The sequence below is a fragment of the Fistularia commersonii genome, chromosome 24 (genome assembly GCF_037954325.1).
Source record: "Fistularia commersonii isolate RoL2024-O1a breed Wild chromosome 24, RoL_Fcom_v1.0, whole genome shotgun sequence".
In the NCBI taxonomy this organism is placed as follows: domain Eukaryota; kingdom Metazoa; phylum Chordata; class Actinopteri; order Syngnathiformes; family Fistulariidae; genus Fistularia; species Fistularia commersonii.
Window position 1 is genome coordinate 10,088,910 of NC_141307.1, and position 17,869 is coordinate 10,106,778.

The 17,869-nt window shown below is 41.1% G+C and overlaps 2 protein-coding genes across 3 annotated transcripts in view; both read right to left on the reverse strand.

The window, feature by feature from the left end:
* Window positions 1–4,404: 4,404 nt before the first annotated feature.
* On the reverse strand, window positions 4,405–11,774 carry fam133b (family with sequence similarity 133 member B). 2 transcript variants are annotated; one of them, XM_086171568.1, is made up of 11 exons: window positions 11,650–11,774; window positions 8,579–8,676; window positions 8,033–8,111; window positions 7,761–7,886; window positions 7,626–7,658; window positions 7,397–7,465; window positions 7,078–7,176; window positions 6,917–6,955; window positions 6,667–6,759; window positions 5,457–5,513; window positions 4,405–5,251 (listed from the first exon to the last, which is right to left on the reverse strand). In XM_086171568.1, exons 1-11 carry the CDS (start codon window positions 11,671–11,673, stop codon window positions 5,156–5,158), a joined length of 813 nt encoding a protein of 270 aa, XP_086027694.1. In that variant the 5' UTR covers window positions 11,674–11,774; the 3' UTR covers window positions 4,405–5,155. The 2 variants fall into 2 exon arrangements, with proteins under 2 accessions (XP_086027694.1, XP_086027693.1); XM_086171567.1 differs by having other exon boundaries at window positions 7,626–7,682.
* A 3,562-nt stretch (window positions 11,775–15,336) lies between these two features.
* Window positions 15,337–17,869, reverse strand: part of cdk6 (cyclin dependent kinase 6) — a 38,594-nt gene continuing 36,061 nt past the window's right edge. Inside the window, exons 7-9 of the mRNA XM_086171416.1 lie at window positions 17,249–17,299; window positions 16,913–17,048; window positions 15,337–16,805 (exon numbers count right to left, since the gene is read on the reverse strand). Coding sequence (XP_086027542.1) covers window positions 16,653–16,805; window positions 16,913–17,048; window positions 17,249–17,299 — 340 coding nt within the window. The 3' untranslated portion in view covers window positions 15,337–16,652. The remainder of the gene's footprint in view (window positions 16,806–16,912; window positions 17,049–17,248; window positions 17,300–17,869) is intronic.

The window sequence follows — 17,869 nt, forward strand, 5'->3', positions numbered from 1 at the left end:
GCGGCTCAATGAGGTCACCAAAAAAAGACTCTTATCCTTTCTCACAAGTTGACGAGTGCCTGGATCTGGTGGCGGGGTCCTCCTGGTTCTCCTCCCTTGACCTAAGGAGTGGATACTGGCAGGTTCCACTCTCTGCCGAGGCCCGGCCCAAGACAGCATCCTGCACAGGAAAAGGACCGTGGCAATTTAAAGTTCTCTGCTTCTGACTCTACGATACTCCAGCCACCTTCGAGTCCCTTATGGAAAGGCTGTCAGCAGGTGTGCCAGGACATGTGCCTCGCCCATTGAAGCTCATTCGACACAGCTATGGCTGCACAGCGCCAGCTGCTGCAACGGATCCAGCTGCCAGACCTGAAGCTGCATCCAGATAAGTGCAAGTTGCTGTGCCAGGACGTAACCCTCCTGGGTCATCGGGTTTGGGGTGAGGGAATGCAGACCAGGACTGGCTTTTTTAGGACTGGCCTCCCATCACAGAAAGTTTGTGCAGGGGGTTTGGACAAAAGGACTGTGGGCTGAGTTCACACATCTGCGGCTGATGGAGGGGGTTCTCCAGAGAGCCTAAGGCAGGCAGGGGTCGGCATCATCTTTACACTGCGGCTCCAGGTGGCTTGGGAAAATAAATTATAAATATTTAATTGAAGTGTATTTCATTTGTGTTAATTCCTTTTTTTAACTTTTAGTTCTAAGTTGGAAGATTATTGTGATCTTGAAATATTAACTAAGATTATATTTATTATTTTTCGCCGCTCAAAATAGCGTCACACTCGCGGAAGCCGGAAGACCCGCCAGCCGCTAAAGGTAAAGTCCCGATTTGCAGATGCTGTGCGCAGAAGTCCCATAAACTAGATAAAATAAATATTTATGAAGATATTTTGCAAATATGTATTTTTTATTGTTTAACTAACACAGTGATTTTTTTCCCGATTTATTATTAAAATTCAGGTCAAGGCTCCGCTACACGCTCTGAAAGCCCAAAGCTCAAAATGAGTTCATTACATAAATAAAATTTAATTTTCTCCGTAATACTTTGTGAATTTCAGAAGCAACACACTACGCACTTGTTTATACAAAGTGTAAAGGTAATAAAAAGCTATATATACAGTGGTACCTTTATTTTAGATGTCAAAAAGTAATTGCGGCTCTCAGTGTTTTCTTTTCTGAGGAAACCAAATGGTTCTTTGGGTGTTACGGGTTGCCGACCCCTGGCCTGAGGGAATGGAGGGGTCAGGCCACTCGGGCCTTCTACTGGGGCCGGATGAGGGCAGATGTGGAGGACTTTTGTCGGTGCTGCGACATCTGCACTGCTCGCAAGGGCTCACCTACAACCGTTTCCAGAGGGAGAGCAGATGCAGTGGGTGGGGGTAGATGTCATCAGGCCATTTCCATGCACAGAGAGAGGCAATCGATACTCACTGCAGTGGGCTATTTCACTAAATGGCCCGAGGTCTATGCACTGCCTGATCAGGAAGCAGAGACAACAGTAGTTGCACTGCTTGGAGGGGGATGTTTAGGTGTCCCAGAATCCATCCATAGTGACCAGGGCAGAAATTTTGAGTTCAAAGTGTTTGCAACAATGTGCTCTCAATTGGGCATCACAAAGACCTGCACAACCCCACTCCACCCCCAGAGTGACAGATTAGGTTCAATCGTACTCTGGGGGAGCAGTTATCCATACTGGTGTCCAACCACCAGCTAGACTGGGATCTGCACTTACTCCTTGTTTTGATGGCATGCCGCACAGCGATCCAGGAGTCCTCTGCATGTATGCATGTTCTTCTCATGTTGGGCACCAGCGGAGTTGGCCTTTGGAAGGCCTCTGGATGCACCAGCCATCCCTGCTGGTCCAGCCTACGCCAAGCAGCCGCAGGATCGCTTGGATTCAGCGCACGCTTATGCCTCGAAGCGAATGCAGGTTGCAAAGTAGTGCAAAGTAGTGCAAAGTAGTGTAATAAAGGGGTCGGGACAGTGTCATTGGGGGGACCATTGGTGGACCAGGGCCTTATTGATGAGGCAGGGGAAGAAACTGGACCGCAGCCTCACGCTAGAGGGGAGTGGTTTGAAAAGTCTATGTCCTGGATGAGAGGGGTCTGAACGCCTGCGGGTCCCGAAGATGACAAGCGCCGCAGAGCAATCAGAGAAAAAGAGTTGGCGGGAAAAAAAAAAGGATTATTTGATATTCAGAAAGGAGCAAGAGACACCGGTTGCGGAATGTTAAGACTCTCCGATCCCGTCTGGGACCTTAACAATGAGATCATCCACCGATCTATGGATATCGTGTCACACCAACCTTGGAAGCTGATGGACTGACATTGCATTTGTATAATAAATATGACAAGATGAAATTCATTCCCTCAAAATGAAAAATATTTGCACAATTATTATGTACAAAAAAAATTGCAGCGTCATTACAGAGTATCGTGTGTCCAATTTTGAGGGGAAAGGATGAATTCAATCCATTCTGGAATAAGGTTGTAAGATAAATTGTGGGAAAAGTGAAGCGCTTAAGAATTCTTTGCGCAGCATACCAGTGGCGTAGCTTCAAAAATCTCCTCATTATAAAAATTGGAACGAAGGTACTCCAAATTATGTAATTGACGGGGGAAACTAACAAGCCCCGGACTGTTTGTCTATCTTTCATGGCCCAGTCGCGCTCATTTTCATTTCATTTGCTCTGAAAGGATCTGAAAGGGCAATCTTGCCAACCCCCTCCACTTCCCAGCTCAGGGGAAATGAAAAAAACTCAGTATAGGAACCACATTCAACAGCGATCGGATCTATCGGTTTAAAACGGCCTGCTGATTTTCAGCTCCTTCTTAACAGACATGCATTGCAAGGCACCACCATGAAAACCCCCCCCCCAAAAAAAAAATGTAATAAAGGTCGCAAAATCTCACTTGTTTTTTTTTTTGTCTGCTGAAATATCACCTAATTATCACATGTGGGCTCACTGACTTGCTGGTTGGTGCAAAGTGCAATGTATCGGCAGGCTGGAATTCAACTCTTTCTTCAGACGGGGGCTTAAAGAGGGCAGGATTGCTTCCTCCATAGCGACACATTGTCCTGTCCAGGACGAATCCAGGCACGTGCAAAAACAGACGTTTTATTCCTGGCTCCATTCCGGCCCTCAGTTGCGTGACTATTTTTGCACTGCGTTTTGGCAGCGAGTACCAAAAGAGAACAATGGATAATGATGTAATTCATTTGCAATTTGGGGAAGGGGGGGGGGGGGGGGTATAGATTACCATGTCTCCTCTCTGTCACCAAAGCATAACAAAAGGCCTTTTTTAGTTTTAATTTCTTTTACATGTAATTCATCCACCAATCACAGTATGTGTTAACTTCATGTACAATAATGTTGAGAAATTGTAAGAGGTTCCAAATCAGAAGAATGGCATTTTTTTTTTTTTTTAATTTAATTTTTTTAAATAATCAAATTCCATACACTCTCATCCATACAATCATGGGGAAATATACTTCTGAAGTACGAAATCTATCCCCAGGCTTTTACAGAGCCCTGAACTTACTGTCCTTCAGGATTGCAGTTATTTAATACATTTTATGAGTACTGTCAACGTCAAAGATCGCATTCCACATTTGTGAGCAAGTGTCAACAAGTTAACTTAATTCTTACATTTTTTCTTTATAGCCAGAAGTCCAGTGTAAAAGTCAGTTTTTAGTCATAAACTACCCTTTTTTTTTTACCACTTTTGTACACTTCAGTTTCCACAGTCTAACTGTGGTTGTGTTCATCCACGGCGAATTACTGTGCAACCTCTTGGGTCGCAGCAGGCCCTGCCGGAAGAACAGACTGAAGACACAACGAAATGTAAAAGGATTAATGTTTTCTCGACTTCAACGGCAAGTTGCTTCCTAAAGCATACGTACAGTACATAAGCTTACCAGCGGGTAAAGGTCGTGGTTGTATCCGAGTCATCTGTAACATCCGGGCGGTTCACAAACCTGTTGGGACAGGTGATCTTGCAGGCTCAAAAGCCTCTAGTTGGAACTTCATTGTAGAACCCCACATCTGGACCCATGCATGGACTTCAGTGATATAAGCAAGACCCAAATTGCCCCGGTACTAATACAATGGAATATGTGACAATTTATAAGCTAGACGTAAATGTTTTGGGGACCCTTGCTTTTAGATATTTCAACGTATTAAGGTACACCTTGCTAGTAATAAATCAGACATTCATAAACTCCCACATGACAAATGCGTCCCTCCTTGTCTGACCGTTCCAGATTCTCCTTTTTTTGGTCGCCTCAATAAAGTCTATGGAGTATGAAATAGGTCAGTGTGACACTAAAATCTCTCCGGCTTGGACTATATAAAAATCAGCTCAGGTGGCGTTTGCTCTGTCTTTAAGAGGACTTCCATGCGTACACAATGATGCAAACCACTGTTTTTTAAACAGTTTAATATAAAAAGGAAGGTGAGGGAACAAGCATATGAAGTGGGTCGCAATAGATGGACCAGTCAGTTTTGCCAGAGTTCAGCATATAGTATACTCACACCAAAAATCAAGGCTGTACATTAGTAATGATAATGGCTAAAACATGACTTTATTCATGATATCCCATCAGTTGTACATTTACACAACTATGTAACAATTAATTTAACAGACCAGCTCCATAAATGTTTATTGTGTACCTCATCTTCTTATAACTATCACAAGTCCAACTTCAATATGAGGCTGGTGAGACATCAGGTCCTCAACTCAACATGCATCACAGAGGCCCTTTCCTCTATCTATCCATGAAAAAACCAGGTATTTGGTAGGAGGATAATCGTAGAAGAGCCTTGAGGATGGACAGCGGGTGCCGGTCACAGTGAGAGCTCTGAAAAATCATGATGCAAAAACGTCACTCGAGTCCTTTTGTTTGAATGTGACTCAAGCGACATATGTCAGCGAATAGCATGATCATTGGGAGAGAACAAACAAATAAAAAAAAAAAAAAATTAAAAAGATGCTGCGGAGGTGATGGATGACTCGTTTTCCCCTTCGAACCCCGGCATGGCGAGTCTGAAGGTCTCCTCAGTTTAGTGTAGTGACATAGTCAGGATTGGGAAGGGTTTCGGTGGTCAGAAGGCAAAAACGACACCACTATTAAACTGCCGGGTGCAAAAAAAAAAGAAGTGGAGCCACCGTTGTTAGCTGAGCTCTGATTCCAGCTGAGACGACGACTTCTTCTTCTTTTTTCTGCCATGTTTCTTGTGCTTCTTTTTCCTCTTTTTCTTCGATTTATCCTGTGACAACAATGGCGACAATGTTTATGTAGCACCTTCAGTTTCTCTGGAATTACGTGTGTTGATACTGCACCCACGGCCATTCGGCGGTTCTTTTATTCTCCGGGAAACAATTACTACCTGTATGCTTAAATCGGTGTTGGAGATTAAACAAATTATTACGTTAAATTTTGCTCTGTGCTGAGGATTGACACAAAATGCTTACTGTAAACTTTTCCTTTTCCTCTTCCTCGCTATTTCTCTTTTTTTTCTTGGCCTCAGCCTGAAACGAAAGGTGAAAAATAAAAAAATATATATGAATTACATTAAATCAATTAAATAAAAAAGAAATAATAAACGTCTTTGCACTTCTATTGCAAATATCTAATTTGGGTATGAGGAGTTGCCTCATTATATTATTAAAAACAACAACAATAATGATAATAATACATATTATTTTAGGTGCCTTATTAAACACACAAGAACACTGCACAGAAACATATAAAATATAGAACCAAAGAAACAATTGAAATAAGATTATAAGATCACAGATTATAATTGAGTTTATAATATTCAATTGCAGCAGCACTTTATTTGACAGGCCACTTATAACCTTTGACATTCATGCCATGATTTGTATCGACCTCAACACACCGATGCATTTCTGGGTTAATATCAGTCCCTGGAGTTCCTTTAAAAAAAAGACGTGTGGTGCATTTGCACAACAACGTTAAGACAAAAACCCAGACGTAAATGGTGAGTGCAAGAAAATAAATCACAACGGCTACCACTGAGGACCGGCTGCATTTTCCCAAAAAGTGACTCACAAATAATTTTGTACTCTTATCTCTTTATAACTATATTTCAGTATGTGTTCATTTATTTAGAGTGCAGTGAATTCCTGTGTGTACTGCGAACCTTGAAGGGTTTTGGGAAAATAAGGAGAAAGCGGTTTTCTCTTTTGAAACGTTTGTCAGAGGGTCGTTTCGCCAACGTCACGTCACTTGAGGCTCGACCATCCTGTGGCAAATGACCAGACGGATGGGAGCCAAGCTGTCACTGTGACTTACCATACTGTAGACTAGGGACCTTCCTACAAATTAAATTGATAATAATCTAACAAAACATAGTTCACTGAAGTGATTCTAAATATCTTTATTATCGACTGATGATACTACACTGCATTCTAAGGCTCTTGAAATTGATAAATGCATAAGATGCGGCATCAAGCTGAGACTCCGATATACTGATATTGGCCGATGACTCCACGGAACAAAAAAATAATATAGCACTTCATGCACTTAATAACTCAGTTCAAGAATAATCGGGGTTGTTCTTTTTCTTCTCTAAATGTAACCAAATTTAAGCGATAAGGCTTTTCATGTATTGATTCGTGCAAATTTTGCTAACTGTTGCAGCCATGTCTCAGCACTTACCAGTTCCTCTCCTACTGAGTCAGCAGAGGACTCTGAAGACCAGTCTTTTGGATTTCTTTCCGCCTTCCTTTTTCTCCTACGGATCTTTTCGTCCTAAGGGTAAAATGATTTGCGGCACATTTATCGATGCGTTCCAGCCACTCAACAAAAAAAACAAAACAAAAAAAAAACATTTGTCTTGATTTACACATCATATCTAGAACACCTGCGAAGGACCCCTTTCAGCTGATGAGAAAAATACTTTGATTACCTTTTCTTGATCACCTTCTTCCTTGATTCTTTTCTTTTTCTTTTTTTGGAAAAAAAAAAAAAAAAGAAAATCACATTGAATGGAGGAAAAAAAAAAAAAAAAAAAACTCCAAAGTTTCTTTTGTTTCGAATAAAATCTCAGAAAGAAAAGACAGAAAGAACCTTTTTGTCAGCGTCTGATTCTGCCTCCGAGCTGTCTGACGCTCGACGGACCGATGACCTCTTTCTTTTCCGTTTTTTCTTCACACTCTTCTTCTCATTCTGCAGACACGGAAATGTGAATAGTGTCAAAATTGCATGCGCGGGATCGATCAAAACGTTTTTTTTTTTTTTTTTCCCCATCTAAATGACCACGGCACCATTTGGGTGCCTGTAGATTAAAACAGGTTGTATGTTCCCAGGACTTTGGAGTTAGATCCCCCCCCTTTGATATTCAATTCGTCCACCGAACATGATCGCTTAGGAAAAACTTTGAACTGACCTCGTCTTCAGATTCTCGGGAGGGGCTGCTGGAGGAATCAGAACTCGATGAGGAGGAAGATGAAGAATGCTTGACCAAAACACAATGAAAGCAGGGTTCATTAGACTTGAGGTAATTAGCATGCTTGGAAGTCAGACGCTCTGTGAGAGATTTGGTGGGAGAGGAGCAAGAACGACAAACGGTACTGTACGCAACATTTTTTGTCAAATCACTGGAGGTCTCTCCTCACCCTGTTGGATTTCTTCTTCTCTCTCCTTCTTTTCTGAAAGGTGAAAAATAAGGGATTCTAAGAAAAAAAAAAAAAAAAAAGACCTGAAATATGATGAAAAAGTTGACACGAACCGGATGTCAGGGTCTACCGTACCTCTTTTCTCTCTTTCCTCTCGTCCTTTTCTTTATCCTTGTCCACTGCCTTTTTCTCTCTCTCTTTGTCCTTGTCGCTTCCGCCCAGGAGCTTTTCTCGGTTCTTTGCCAGCTCTTTCTTCCATCTCTGATCATGACAGTGAGTATTTGTACGAGAACGACAAGTGCAGTTTCCCTTCAAACTTTCAACGTGTTAGATTCATATTATCTTGAAAGTTGAAAAGCTTTGACAGTAGCAGCAGACAGACATTGATCTGAACATTACAAACACACCTCATTCATTTTGTCCTCAAAGTCAGCCAGGGCTCGAGATCCCTTCTTTTTTTTCTCCAACTGCTCCTTTAACTCTTCCCTGTAAAAGATGAGAGTTTTTAATTTTCAAGCCAAACAATGGGAAACCAGATCTAATCAGTCAGCGGCATTACAATAGAAGAGAATAGAACTTCATTGATCCCGAAGGAATTTCTTTTGCTTTGACTTTTGAAGAATTATTCCTAACATTCCACTGGCACTGAGGAGTCCACAAACTTACAGATAAAAAGCTTTGAATAATAATAATAATAAATAATAATACATAGGTTTTCCACAGCGCTTTTCATGATACTCAAAGACACTTTACAAGTGAGAGACACTCACAATAGCATCCTGTTTCAGACTTTTGTATATGTTCATCTTACGGCACATTCAATTGGCGGATAGGTAGGGCCATAAGTAATAAATGTAAATCAAAAATGTAAAAAAAAAAAAAAAGGCACTTAAATTACATCATCTTGAAGGCTCAATCAACGTTTGGATGGTCTATTTGCAATATGCACCCACCATGTCGGTCGAGGTCTGCTTAGATAATCCTGGATGGTTGGCCCCGAGTTCTGTACTGGTCCCCTGGCACGTGCAGCAGCAATGGGGTTAATGTAAGCCTAAATTAACAAAAAGGACGTCGTAAACATGATTGTGAGGGAAAAAATTGATCAAGCTTCCACTACTTCAATGAACCAAACCGTTAGTAGCAAAGCAGCTATTTAAAAAAAAACAAAACAACACAGTCATGTAGTGTCTCGATACAGCAACATTTTCACTTGTCAGTGCTGACATTTTTTGGATGTAACTTTAGTCCCCTTGGGATGTTGTTCAGTGGATCAGCGCTGCATGAACATTGGCTTTGCCTATGTCTATTTGTAATATTTCCTATCATTCTACTCTTAGTACAAAGATACTGGAAAAATGAATCAAATTACAGAAACAATTATCTAATATGAGAAGAAGTTGCAGGTCTTGTATTTACTAGAAGACGTCTGAAGGGCTGCCATATTGCTATTTTGGCCCAGAATTATACGGAGATTGAAACCACCGATGTGGCCCGGCAAAGTAAATCATTTTGCCAAATATCCTCTTAGCAGGAAGTTTCCTATAGTCACTTGCTTCGGGAAGCCTCTTGCTCTACCACTTGCACAACTAATGTGTATCCCTTGTGCAAGCCAGACCTTCCATTTAGCCACTTAAGGGGGGTCACAAGCCAGCATACATCGAGTGCCAGTCCCACGGCCGGATAAATAACCAGGGTTGTGTCACGAGGGGTATCAGACGTAAAACTTATCCTGGATTCACGGTGGGAGGGGTGCTGGAGCCTATCCCAGCAGTGACTGGACGAGAGGCGGGTTACAACCTGGATTGGGCGGCTGTTGATCACAGGGTGTCACAGAGGAAAATGACCGTTCGCTTTCATTCACACGTCTGAGCAATTTAGGGTCTCCAACTACACTGCTCAAAAAAGATAAAGGGAACATTTAAAAAACACATCCTAGATCTAAATGAATGAAATATTCTTATGAAATACTTTGCTCTTTACACAGTTGAATGTGCTGACAACAAAATCACACCAAAATGATCAATGGACATCAATTGTATCAACCCATGGAGGTCTGGATTAGGAATCACACTCCAAATTAAAGTGTAAAAACAAACTCCAGGCTGATCCAACTTTGATGTAATGTCCTTAAAACAAGTCAAAATGAATCTGTGTTGCTTCCTGAGTGGACACTATGATTTCACACAAGTGTGATTAACTTGGAGTTACATTGTGTTGTTCAAGTCTTCCCTTTATTTTTTTGAGCAGTATATATTCCATGTTGTGGAGAAAATACAGACGTATTTAGCGATGATCTGTCTTGCCAATGTTTACCTGGAAAAATTCTTATCATGAAACTTTTCGACTCGGATTAGAATTGTCGGTCTTTTTGTGAATTTTATACTTTTGAAAATCTCTTCACATGTTTCTCGCAGTAAAACCCAGGACTCTTATGGCCACACAGTCCCGTTTGGAAAATTTTTCCATGGATGAAAAATGTATTGCAAGCATTAAAAACAGAGGCAACGTTGGTATTTTGAATTTTATATCGTGAACACGGGACTAAATTATTAAGAAAATGCAAAATAAAATATTGCACTATTTATCTATTCATTGTAAAGCCTGGGGTTTATCTATATTTAGCTAACGTTTGCAGTGGGTAACTGCACTTTACGCTATTAAAACAAAGACATTTGCACAAAATAGCGCTTGATCATGCTTCCAGCATGAATTTTTTTTGTAGCTCCTGGTTTTCTACCGGAGTGTATGATTATCTAAAGTGTTTTGACAATGTACCGCGCCGATGTGAAAATGTGGAGATCATGGGAAACATTTAATGCTGTTCAGTTAACGCTGATGCGCCAGTGGTTAACATTTTCAAATAGTTATAATTTCTCTGATGATGAAAATAATGCCTTAAGACAGTCAAGAGTCTGTCTGAGAATAGATAAAATACACCTATCAGTCAGCAGAGCCAGTCACTTTCCTTGATGATGCTTTGTTTTTCACTTACAACAGATAAGACCATACACACTACAGATTTTAAATGAACAAATACAACTTTATCCCCCTTTGCCTTTAGAATTTATACTTATTGTTGAAGGAGTAAGACCACATATCGTGTGTGAAAGTGTCTTCAAACGTTGTATCAGCCAATTCCTTATAGGGTGAACGGGAAACGCTATTTTAGGTAGGTATCACGCCTTCAAAATAAAAAGCCCGAAGAGAACAGTGTAATTTTAAATGTTTTTTTTTTACGATTGACATTAACAGATTGTTACGGCAAAAATACGTCCTCGGTTGTTTGAAGGGCAAAATAGTGGATTTCATGTAGTACAGTCCGATCGGTCGCGAAACAACGTAATGGACTCCAGCAGATGACTAATTATAGAAATGACACGAATGTTGTCTACAAGACAAATCCGTGACAAAAACAAGTTCACTTTTGCAGTGATAAAATTAATATTTAAGACTTTGTGATGGCGACATGAGGACCGCAGCCTGGAAAACGTTGAGGAAAACATGACACAGCGACGTTAAACACCCGTAGTTCTTTTGATGCTAATTTTCACGGGCTACGTTTTAAGGCGTTCAATGCATACGCGTGTTTTATTAGATTCACTTTAGTTGCATTGCATGTGATATTTTTATTGCCAGTTATTTTGTCTAACTTTTAGTAGTTTTGCTTTTCCTTTGCAGATGCTGAACGCACAAAACTCTAGTTAGCGTCTGCTGTTGTCGCAGCTCCACCACCGCTGGTAGAACTTACAGCTTCCATGTTTGCTGTGTAATCACCCACGCTGTGAATGGTAATACCAGATATTTAACATTCAGAATTATATTTTTACTCTTAACTATCTTCATGAGTCGCTTAACCGTTTAAATCCAGAGTCAACCTAGCATCAGCTAGCCTAGCAACGGCTAACGCAGCTAGCGCAAGGCTCAATGTGTCGAGCCCAGCTGGTCGTCGCCCTATGTGTGATAGTTACACAAAACACCCTATATATCTTTATATATGCATATATATATGTATGAAATAACTCACCACTCTATTGTCCCTCTTGCCCATTTGCAATTACTACTGAGCAAAGCTTTAAACAAAAAGTGTGTTATCTTGCTAACATAGATCTGTAACTACATCGGACTTGTAAACGTCACAGCAATGAAAGCTTGTTGGTTTGTTTTAATTCCGACAGACTTGATTTCCCTGCTGGGCAGCACCGCCTCCAAGCGGCCGCCTGGATTTATCCTCCAGATTGATGGGCGCTCCCAAAATAGGAGTGATAATATGATAAAAATAATATTATGGTAATAATAATAATGATGCATTTTATTTGAAGGTACCTTTCTCGACTCAAAGGTGGCTAGATTTTGTTTTGTGCTGCAGGATCACTGGATCTTCAATGTGATTATTTTGATTTATCGTAATGTTTTTTTTCATTTTACTTATTTTATTCAATGAAATCAAATTACATGATGCAACAGGTGTTTCTTGGTATAGTTACAAATTAAACTACCGTAATTTCCGGACTATTGAGCCGCTTCTTCGTCTTCTTTGGGCTTTTCCCTTCAGGGGTCGCCACAGCGAGTCAACTTTCTCCATCTAACCCTATTCTCTGTATCCTCCTTTCTCACACCAACTACCTTCATGTCCTCTCTCACTACGTCCATAAATCTTCTCTTTGGTCTTCCTCGAGACCTCTTGCCCGGCAGCTCCAATTCAAGAATCCGTCTACCAATATATTCACTATCCCTCCTCTGTACATGACCGAACCATCTCAGTCTGGCTTCTCTGACCTTCTCTCCAAAACATCTTACATGTGCAGTTCCTCTGATAGACTCATTCCTGATCCTATCCATCCCGGTCACTCCCAAAGAGAACCTCAACATCTTCATCTCTGCGACCTCTAGTTCTGCCTCCTGTCTTTTGGTCATTGTAACAGTTTCTAGTCCATACATCATCACTGGTCTCACCACTGTCTTGTACACCTTTCCTTTTATTCTGGCTGAAAGTCTTCTATCACATAGTAGGCCTGACACTTTTCTCCACCCATTCCAACCTGCTTGGACCCGTCTCTTCACCTCTTTTCCACACTCTCCTACGCTCTGGACTGTTGACCCTAAGTACCTGAAATCCTCCAGCTTCTTGATCTCCACTCCCTGTAGCCTCACCGTTCCACCCGAGTTCTTCTCTTTCACACACATATATTCTGTCTTGCTGCGACTAACTTTCATTCCTCTCCTTTCCAGAGCATACCTCCACCTCTCTAGATTTTCCTCTACCTGTTTTCTGCTCTCACTACAGATCACAATGTCATCCGCAAACATCTTGGTCCATGGGGATTCCTGTCTAACCTCATCTGTCAGCCTGTCCATCACCATTGCGAACAAGAAGGGGCTCAGAGCTGATCCCTGATGGAGTCCCACCTCCACCTTGAACTTCTTTCCGGACTACTGAGCGCACCTCAATATAAGCCGCGACGGCTAGCCGATCGCTATCTTTGGCTTCCTCCTACGTACTAAAACCGTCAAAGTCGTCTTCTGCGGTGTCGGAGTTGAACGGACTCATAATTTCCTGGTCATTTCATCGGTCTGATGTGACGCGAATGTTTTCGCAGCATCAAGCACGCCCCCAAAACAGTCCATATATTAGCCGCGTCATTGTTTTAGTGAAAAAAGTCGCGATTTATGGTCCGGAAATGACGGTAAAAGGGGACTGTGATAGCACAAAATGTTTAAAAACCAAAACACCTTTTCCTCTTAAGTGAACATCAAAATTCCTCAACAATTGAATTTTTGATTGGAAATCATGTCATAACTATTAGCAATATATCTGACCTCTTTTCATAAAGCTAGATGACACAGATTCCAAAAATCTTATCGTTAACATAAAAGCCGTATCAAATTTGTTGTTCTCGGTGACCTGTAAACTGCCCCCCGAAACATTTTCAAACACATCAACAGAGACATAGAATGACAAAATAGGCGTACGGTTGAGGCCAACAACTGGATTTTCATCTAGTGCTAAGTTATTCCTGAGTTATAAAACATGTTACAACATTCATAAAAAGCTGCTTTTTATTTAACTGGTGCAACAAAATAATAATCCACCAATGTCTGCATCCATACACGAGTATAATTCCATAATTGTTTTGTCCTTGGTCTCCATTTGATATGCTAACTACAAATGTGACATAAGAACATATGTAATTTGTTTTACAGGACAACCAAGCTCAGTTGAAAACAGTTTCCAAACAGGGAAGATAGACTGAAATGTTCTATAAACTGGTTAAGAAAAGCATACAGTGATTGTATCAAGTTTAATAGACTAAAGCAGTCATTATCATTATTGTAAACCTGTATACCTAAAAGATGTTTGATTTTAATTGCATTGTATGCACCATTGACATCAGGTATAAGTAATTATCCATAGAAAATTCACACAGTGCTCAGTCAAGCTGAAAATAATTTGTGGATCTACATTGTGTTCACCATTTCGCAAGTAAAAGTTGCTTTTAATGGCAGAACAGATCATACAGGCAGTTATCTCCAGGCAGTCATAACTACAGTAACATATATGATAAATAGGAATGACAGTAGACTATGATCATGGAACAGCTTGAAAAGAAACCTGAAAAAGTTGTGTTGTGATCAGTTAGTAGCCCGAGGATGTGCAAACTTTGTCTGAAAAAAGGTTTGGACGTCCATACCTAGAACCTGAGAAAGTCAGAGTATTGTGTGTGCACGTGTGTGTCTGTGTGCTAGCAGCACTACCTGTTAAGAAAAAGTAAACCAGTGTTAAGTATGTTACTGTTCTGACACAACTACTACATACAAAAATACAACTCTGCATAACTTGCTTCTTCTCCTAGCTGGTGAAATCTTAAACAGAACGAGATTTTAAAATAGCGCAAAAGCTGTACACAAGATATCTGTGCATTTCATTTTGAAAACCACTGGAAATTAAAATTCAGCAAGCACCCATAGAACCCACCAAATTTTTTTTTTTTTTTTTTTTTTTGAATAGACATGATACTCTTGCCACACGATATTCCACCGACCCTTACTACACTACCGCTATTTTTTTGTTTGTTTCTTTTCGCTTTACAACATATCTAAGGGCTGATGATGCACTTACCAGACGTTTTCTATTGTTACTGCTTTTACTTGGTACTACATACTGTACAATACCAATGGCTATCCTTTATACATTCCTTACATGTCACTCTATCCTTACACAGGTTCTCTAATCGACTAACTTGTGTACGAATATCTTCTGCCCTGGCCTCTTAAAAATCAAGTTAAAACTTGGTACATACATGTGTCAGGCTTGTCAATAAAATAAAAATTAAATACAGAGTATCTGCAACACAATTACATGCCAGATTTATGAACGTTGAAGAGTGCCGGTGGGATGTAGTCCACCTCTTGCAAGCCTGTGCATTACTGAACATGTCACACGGATTGTAAATAATTGCATTCTGTAACGATAATAGCTCTTAATGTCTGAGTAAATGATGTGTCAAACACCAAGGCGGCAGGAAGTTTTTCATACGTCATTTTTTTTTTAGCACTGGCACAAGGCCATTAGGCTGCGTGCCTTGACGTTTGCCTGATCCCAAAGTGCTTTGAGTCACAAAAGCTGCTGGAATCCCGCTACTGGGATGCAATTATGCAGGACATCCTGAGGATGGCAGTAGAAACTGGAGTGATAATGACATTGAGACGCTGATTGATGCAAAATAATGTTTCAATAAGTCGGTGTATACATAAACATCCATCTGTGGCAGTGTGCATACAAGATGCTGTGTTTGTATCTGAGACGGCAAAATCTCATGTGAGGTCCACGCTGGAATCTTGTCGGGCTTAAATGCTGTTTACAGAGTGGCCTCGAATTCGTGGGTCTCTACGGTCCATCCGTCGGCCGCTCCTGGATGCAAGTCTCTTTGCATTTTTTAACATAGTCAATCAACAACTATCAAAAAAAACTGTAAGCAGCAATTATAATCCATCAGTTCATGGAAGGTGGCTAGCCGTTGTGCATTTTCAGGGTAGAAAAGTGTGAATGTCTGCATTCCTGGCACCCTTCTTACCCTCTCTTTCAGAGTACTTTCCTCGAGCGTTGTACATGGACTATAAAAAGTATACGCATCCTCTTCAATTTTTTCATACTAAATTGTTATATACAGCATTAAATCACAATGGATGAAGCTTTTGGAATGATCAGAGACAGTGAAAACTGGTTATCAGCAAACAAACAAACAAACAAACACTTTTGACATTCGTATTCATCCCAATGATTTTGCCATGCATCGATGCCGCAAAATCAAAGTGCTACCGGTGTTTCGGTGATCATAAATCAAATTGCAGAGCCAGTGTGTGTGTGTAAGATTCAGGCACGTCCGCTGGCTAGTTTTTAATCATTTGTTAATTCATAAACAAACACATATTTAACCAAAACACTTACTGCAAGATCTGTGGACACCGTGACAGCTACGTGGTTCCCTAATGTTTAGAGTGGCTAAAATGAACTTTACAGGCCAGTTAACTGAATGTCTGATGGTGGGAGCATCCTTAAATGGAGATACCTCTCTGCATAAAGCTGATAAAGGCTTGTGAGCCCCTGGTGTTAAAAAAAAAGACCATAATACCAGTAATCTTGGTGGTAATGCAGGGGCAGTCTGCAAGAACCACGGATGACTCTGTGAACTGGACTGACAAAAACGAAAAAAAGGGGAAAGATGAGAGTCCAGGTCTTTTTCATTCAAAAATTTGACTTGTGCAAAATGACTACGAATATATACAAGTTTAATTGTTGACGCCTGACCTCGACACACTGTCACAAAGTTCACTTAATGGGATGGATACGTCTGTCAGAGGTGTTCGATTGTTTCCACTGCGTTCATTAATTGACGACAGGTTGAAAAAGCTTGATGCACTTTGACTTAATGGTACAACTGGGAATCAAGGTGAGCGAACACAAAAGCAAGGATGGGTTTATACTTTTTATAGGCAGTATCCTGTATGACTGAGGGTGAAGAAAGAATGTCAGGCAGTCCTTTCCTCAATAGCGGACTTGTTACTGGAGATAGGCTGTGTTGCGTACACGCTTCTACTGTGGATGTCAACACTTTGAAAATAAGGATGGCTCAGAGCTGCGAATGCAGATATCCTCCTGGAGGGGTTGAAGGCAAGGAATTGCTATGTTGGAACACGAGACACAAAAAAAACAAGGAAATGCGTAAGTTAATGGAAGCCAAAAAGATTATGGGTGTGGACATGTTTTAACCAAGGCAAAGGCTACTCACCAATAACAGGGCCTGCCCTTGCTCATCCATGTCTGGGACCAAAGCCTGTATGGGTTTAGGGGGCCGTGGGCTGAAGGCACTCTGTGGGAGGGCCACCTCCTGGGGCCAGTCTTCTACTGAAGGTACCCCGACAACACTGTCGAAAAAGGCCGCCGGCTGTGGTTACAACTATAAAATGTCGCTTAATATCACAGTTTCTTTTCCATCATTTGACCTCGATACAAATCTGCGTCCATTTTGCAAGCTCGCATCGCAAAGATCCCAAATTTAGTTAAGAAAATACGACACGACATGATTTCTGAAGTAGTGGCAGCAAACAAAGTATGTGATACTCACTCGAAAATTTTTCCCAGCTGATCAACATCAGAGTTCCCCCGAAACAAGGGTCTGGGGAAAAGAAAAAAAAAAAAAAAAAGCTGCGAGTCAGTACCGTAATTCCAAGACTGCACCACACAAATGCACAATTGTGCCGTAAAATGGAGTGAAGAGAACACAGAACTCTAAATGATAAGTTTCAGGATTTATCAACAGATGGATTTTTGACTGATGTGAATATCCAAAGAGGCCGCGAGAAAGACAGTGAAGTTTCATCTCATGTTTTCAAGATTGGGAAGCTGTGCTGTTGGTACCACTGATGAGGGGCGGAAAGGAAGAGGAAGGAGAGTGGCAGCAGAGCTTCCGGTGGTTCCTGTGGCTTTGGGCAGTCTGTGGACGGCTGTGGGCGGCCCGGCCATGCCTACCCTGGCATCCGCACAAATTCCAAGAGTCATCACCAGCACAAGACTGCCGGCTGCACCGCCGGACAGAAAAAAGCCTATTTATCCCTGTCCTGTGTATCTATTTGTACATTTGTGGGCGCATATGCTTACACACTGTGCTTGTGTCCGAAAACGGGCGGGCGGTATGCATATTACAGGTGAGTCAATGTTAAACAATGTGGTATTTGACCATTGTACT

Excerpts from the sequence above, each read along its gene's own strand:
- fam133b (XM_086171567.1), bottom strand. The coding sequence starts at position 11,673 with ATGGGCAAGAGGGACAATAGAGTG. Across the intron at positions 8,677-11,649 it reads GCAAGAGGGACAATAGAGTG|GCTTACATTAACCCCATTGC; the intron begins GTGAGTTATTTC and ends TTGTTAATTTAG. Across the intron at positions 6,956-7,077 it reads AATCAGACGCTGACAAAAAG|AAAAAGAAAAGAATCAAGGA; the intron begins GTTCTTTCTGTC and ends TTCCAAAAAAAG.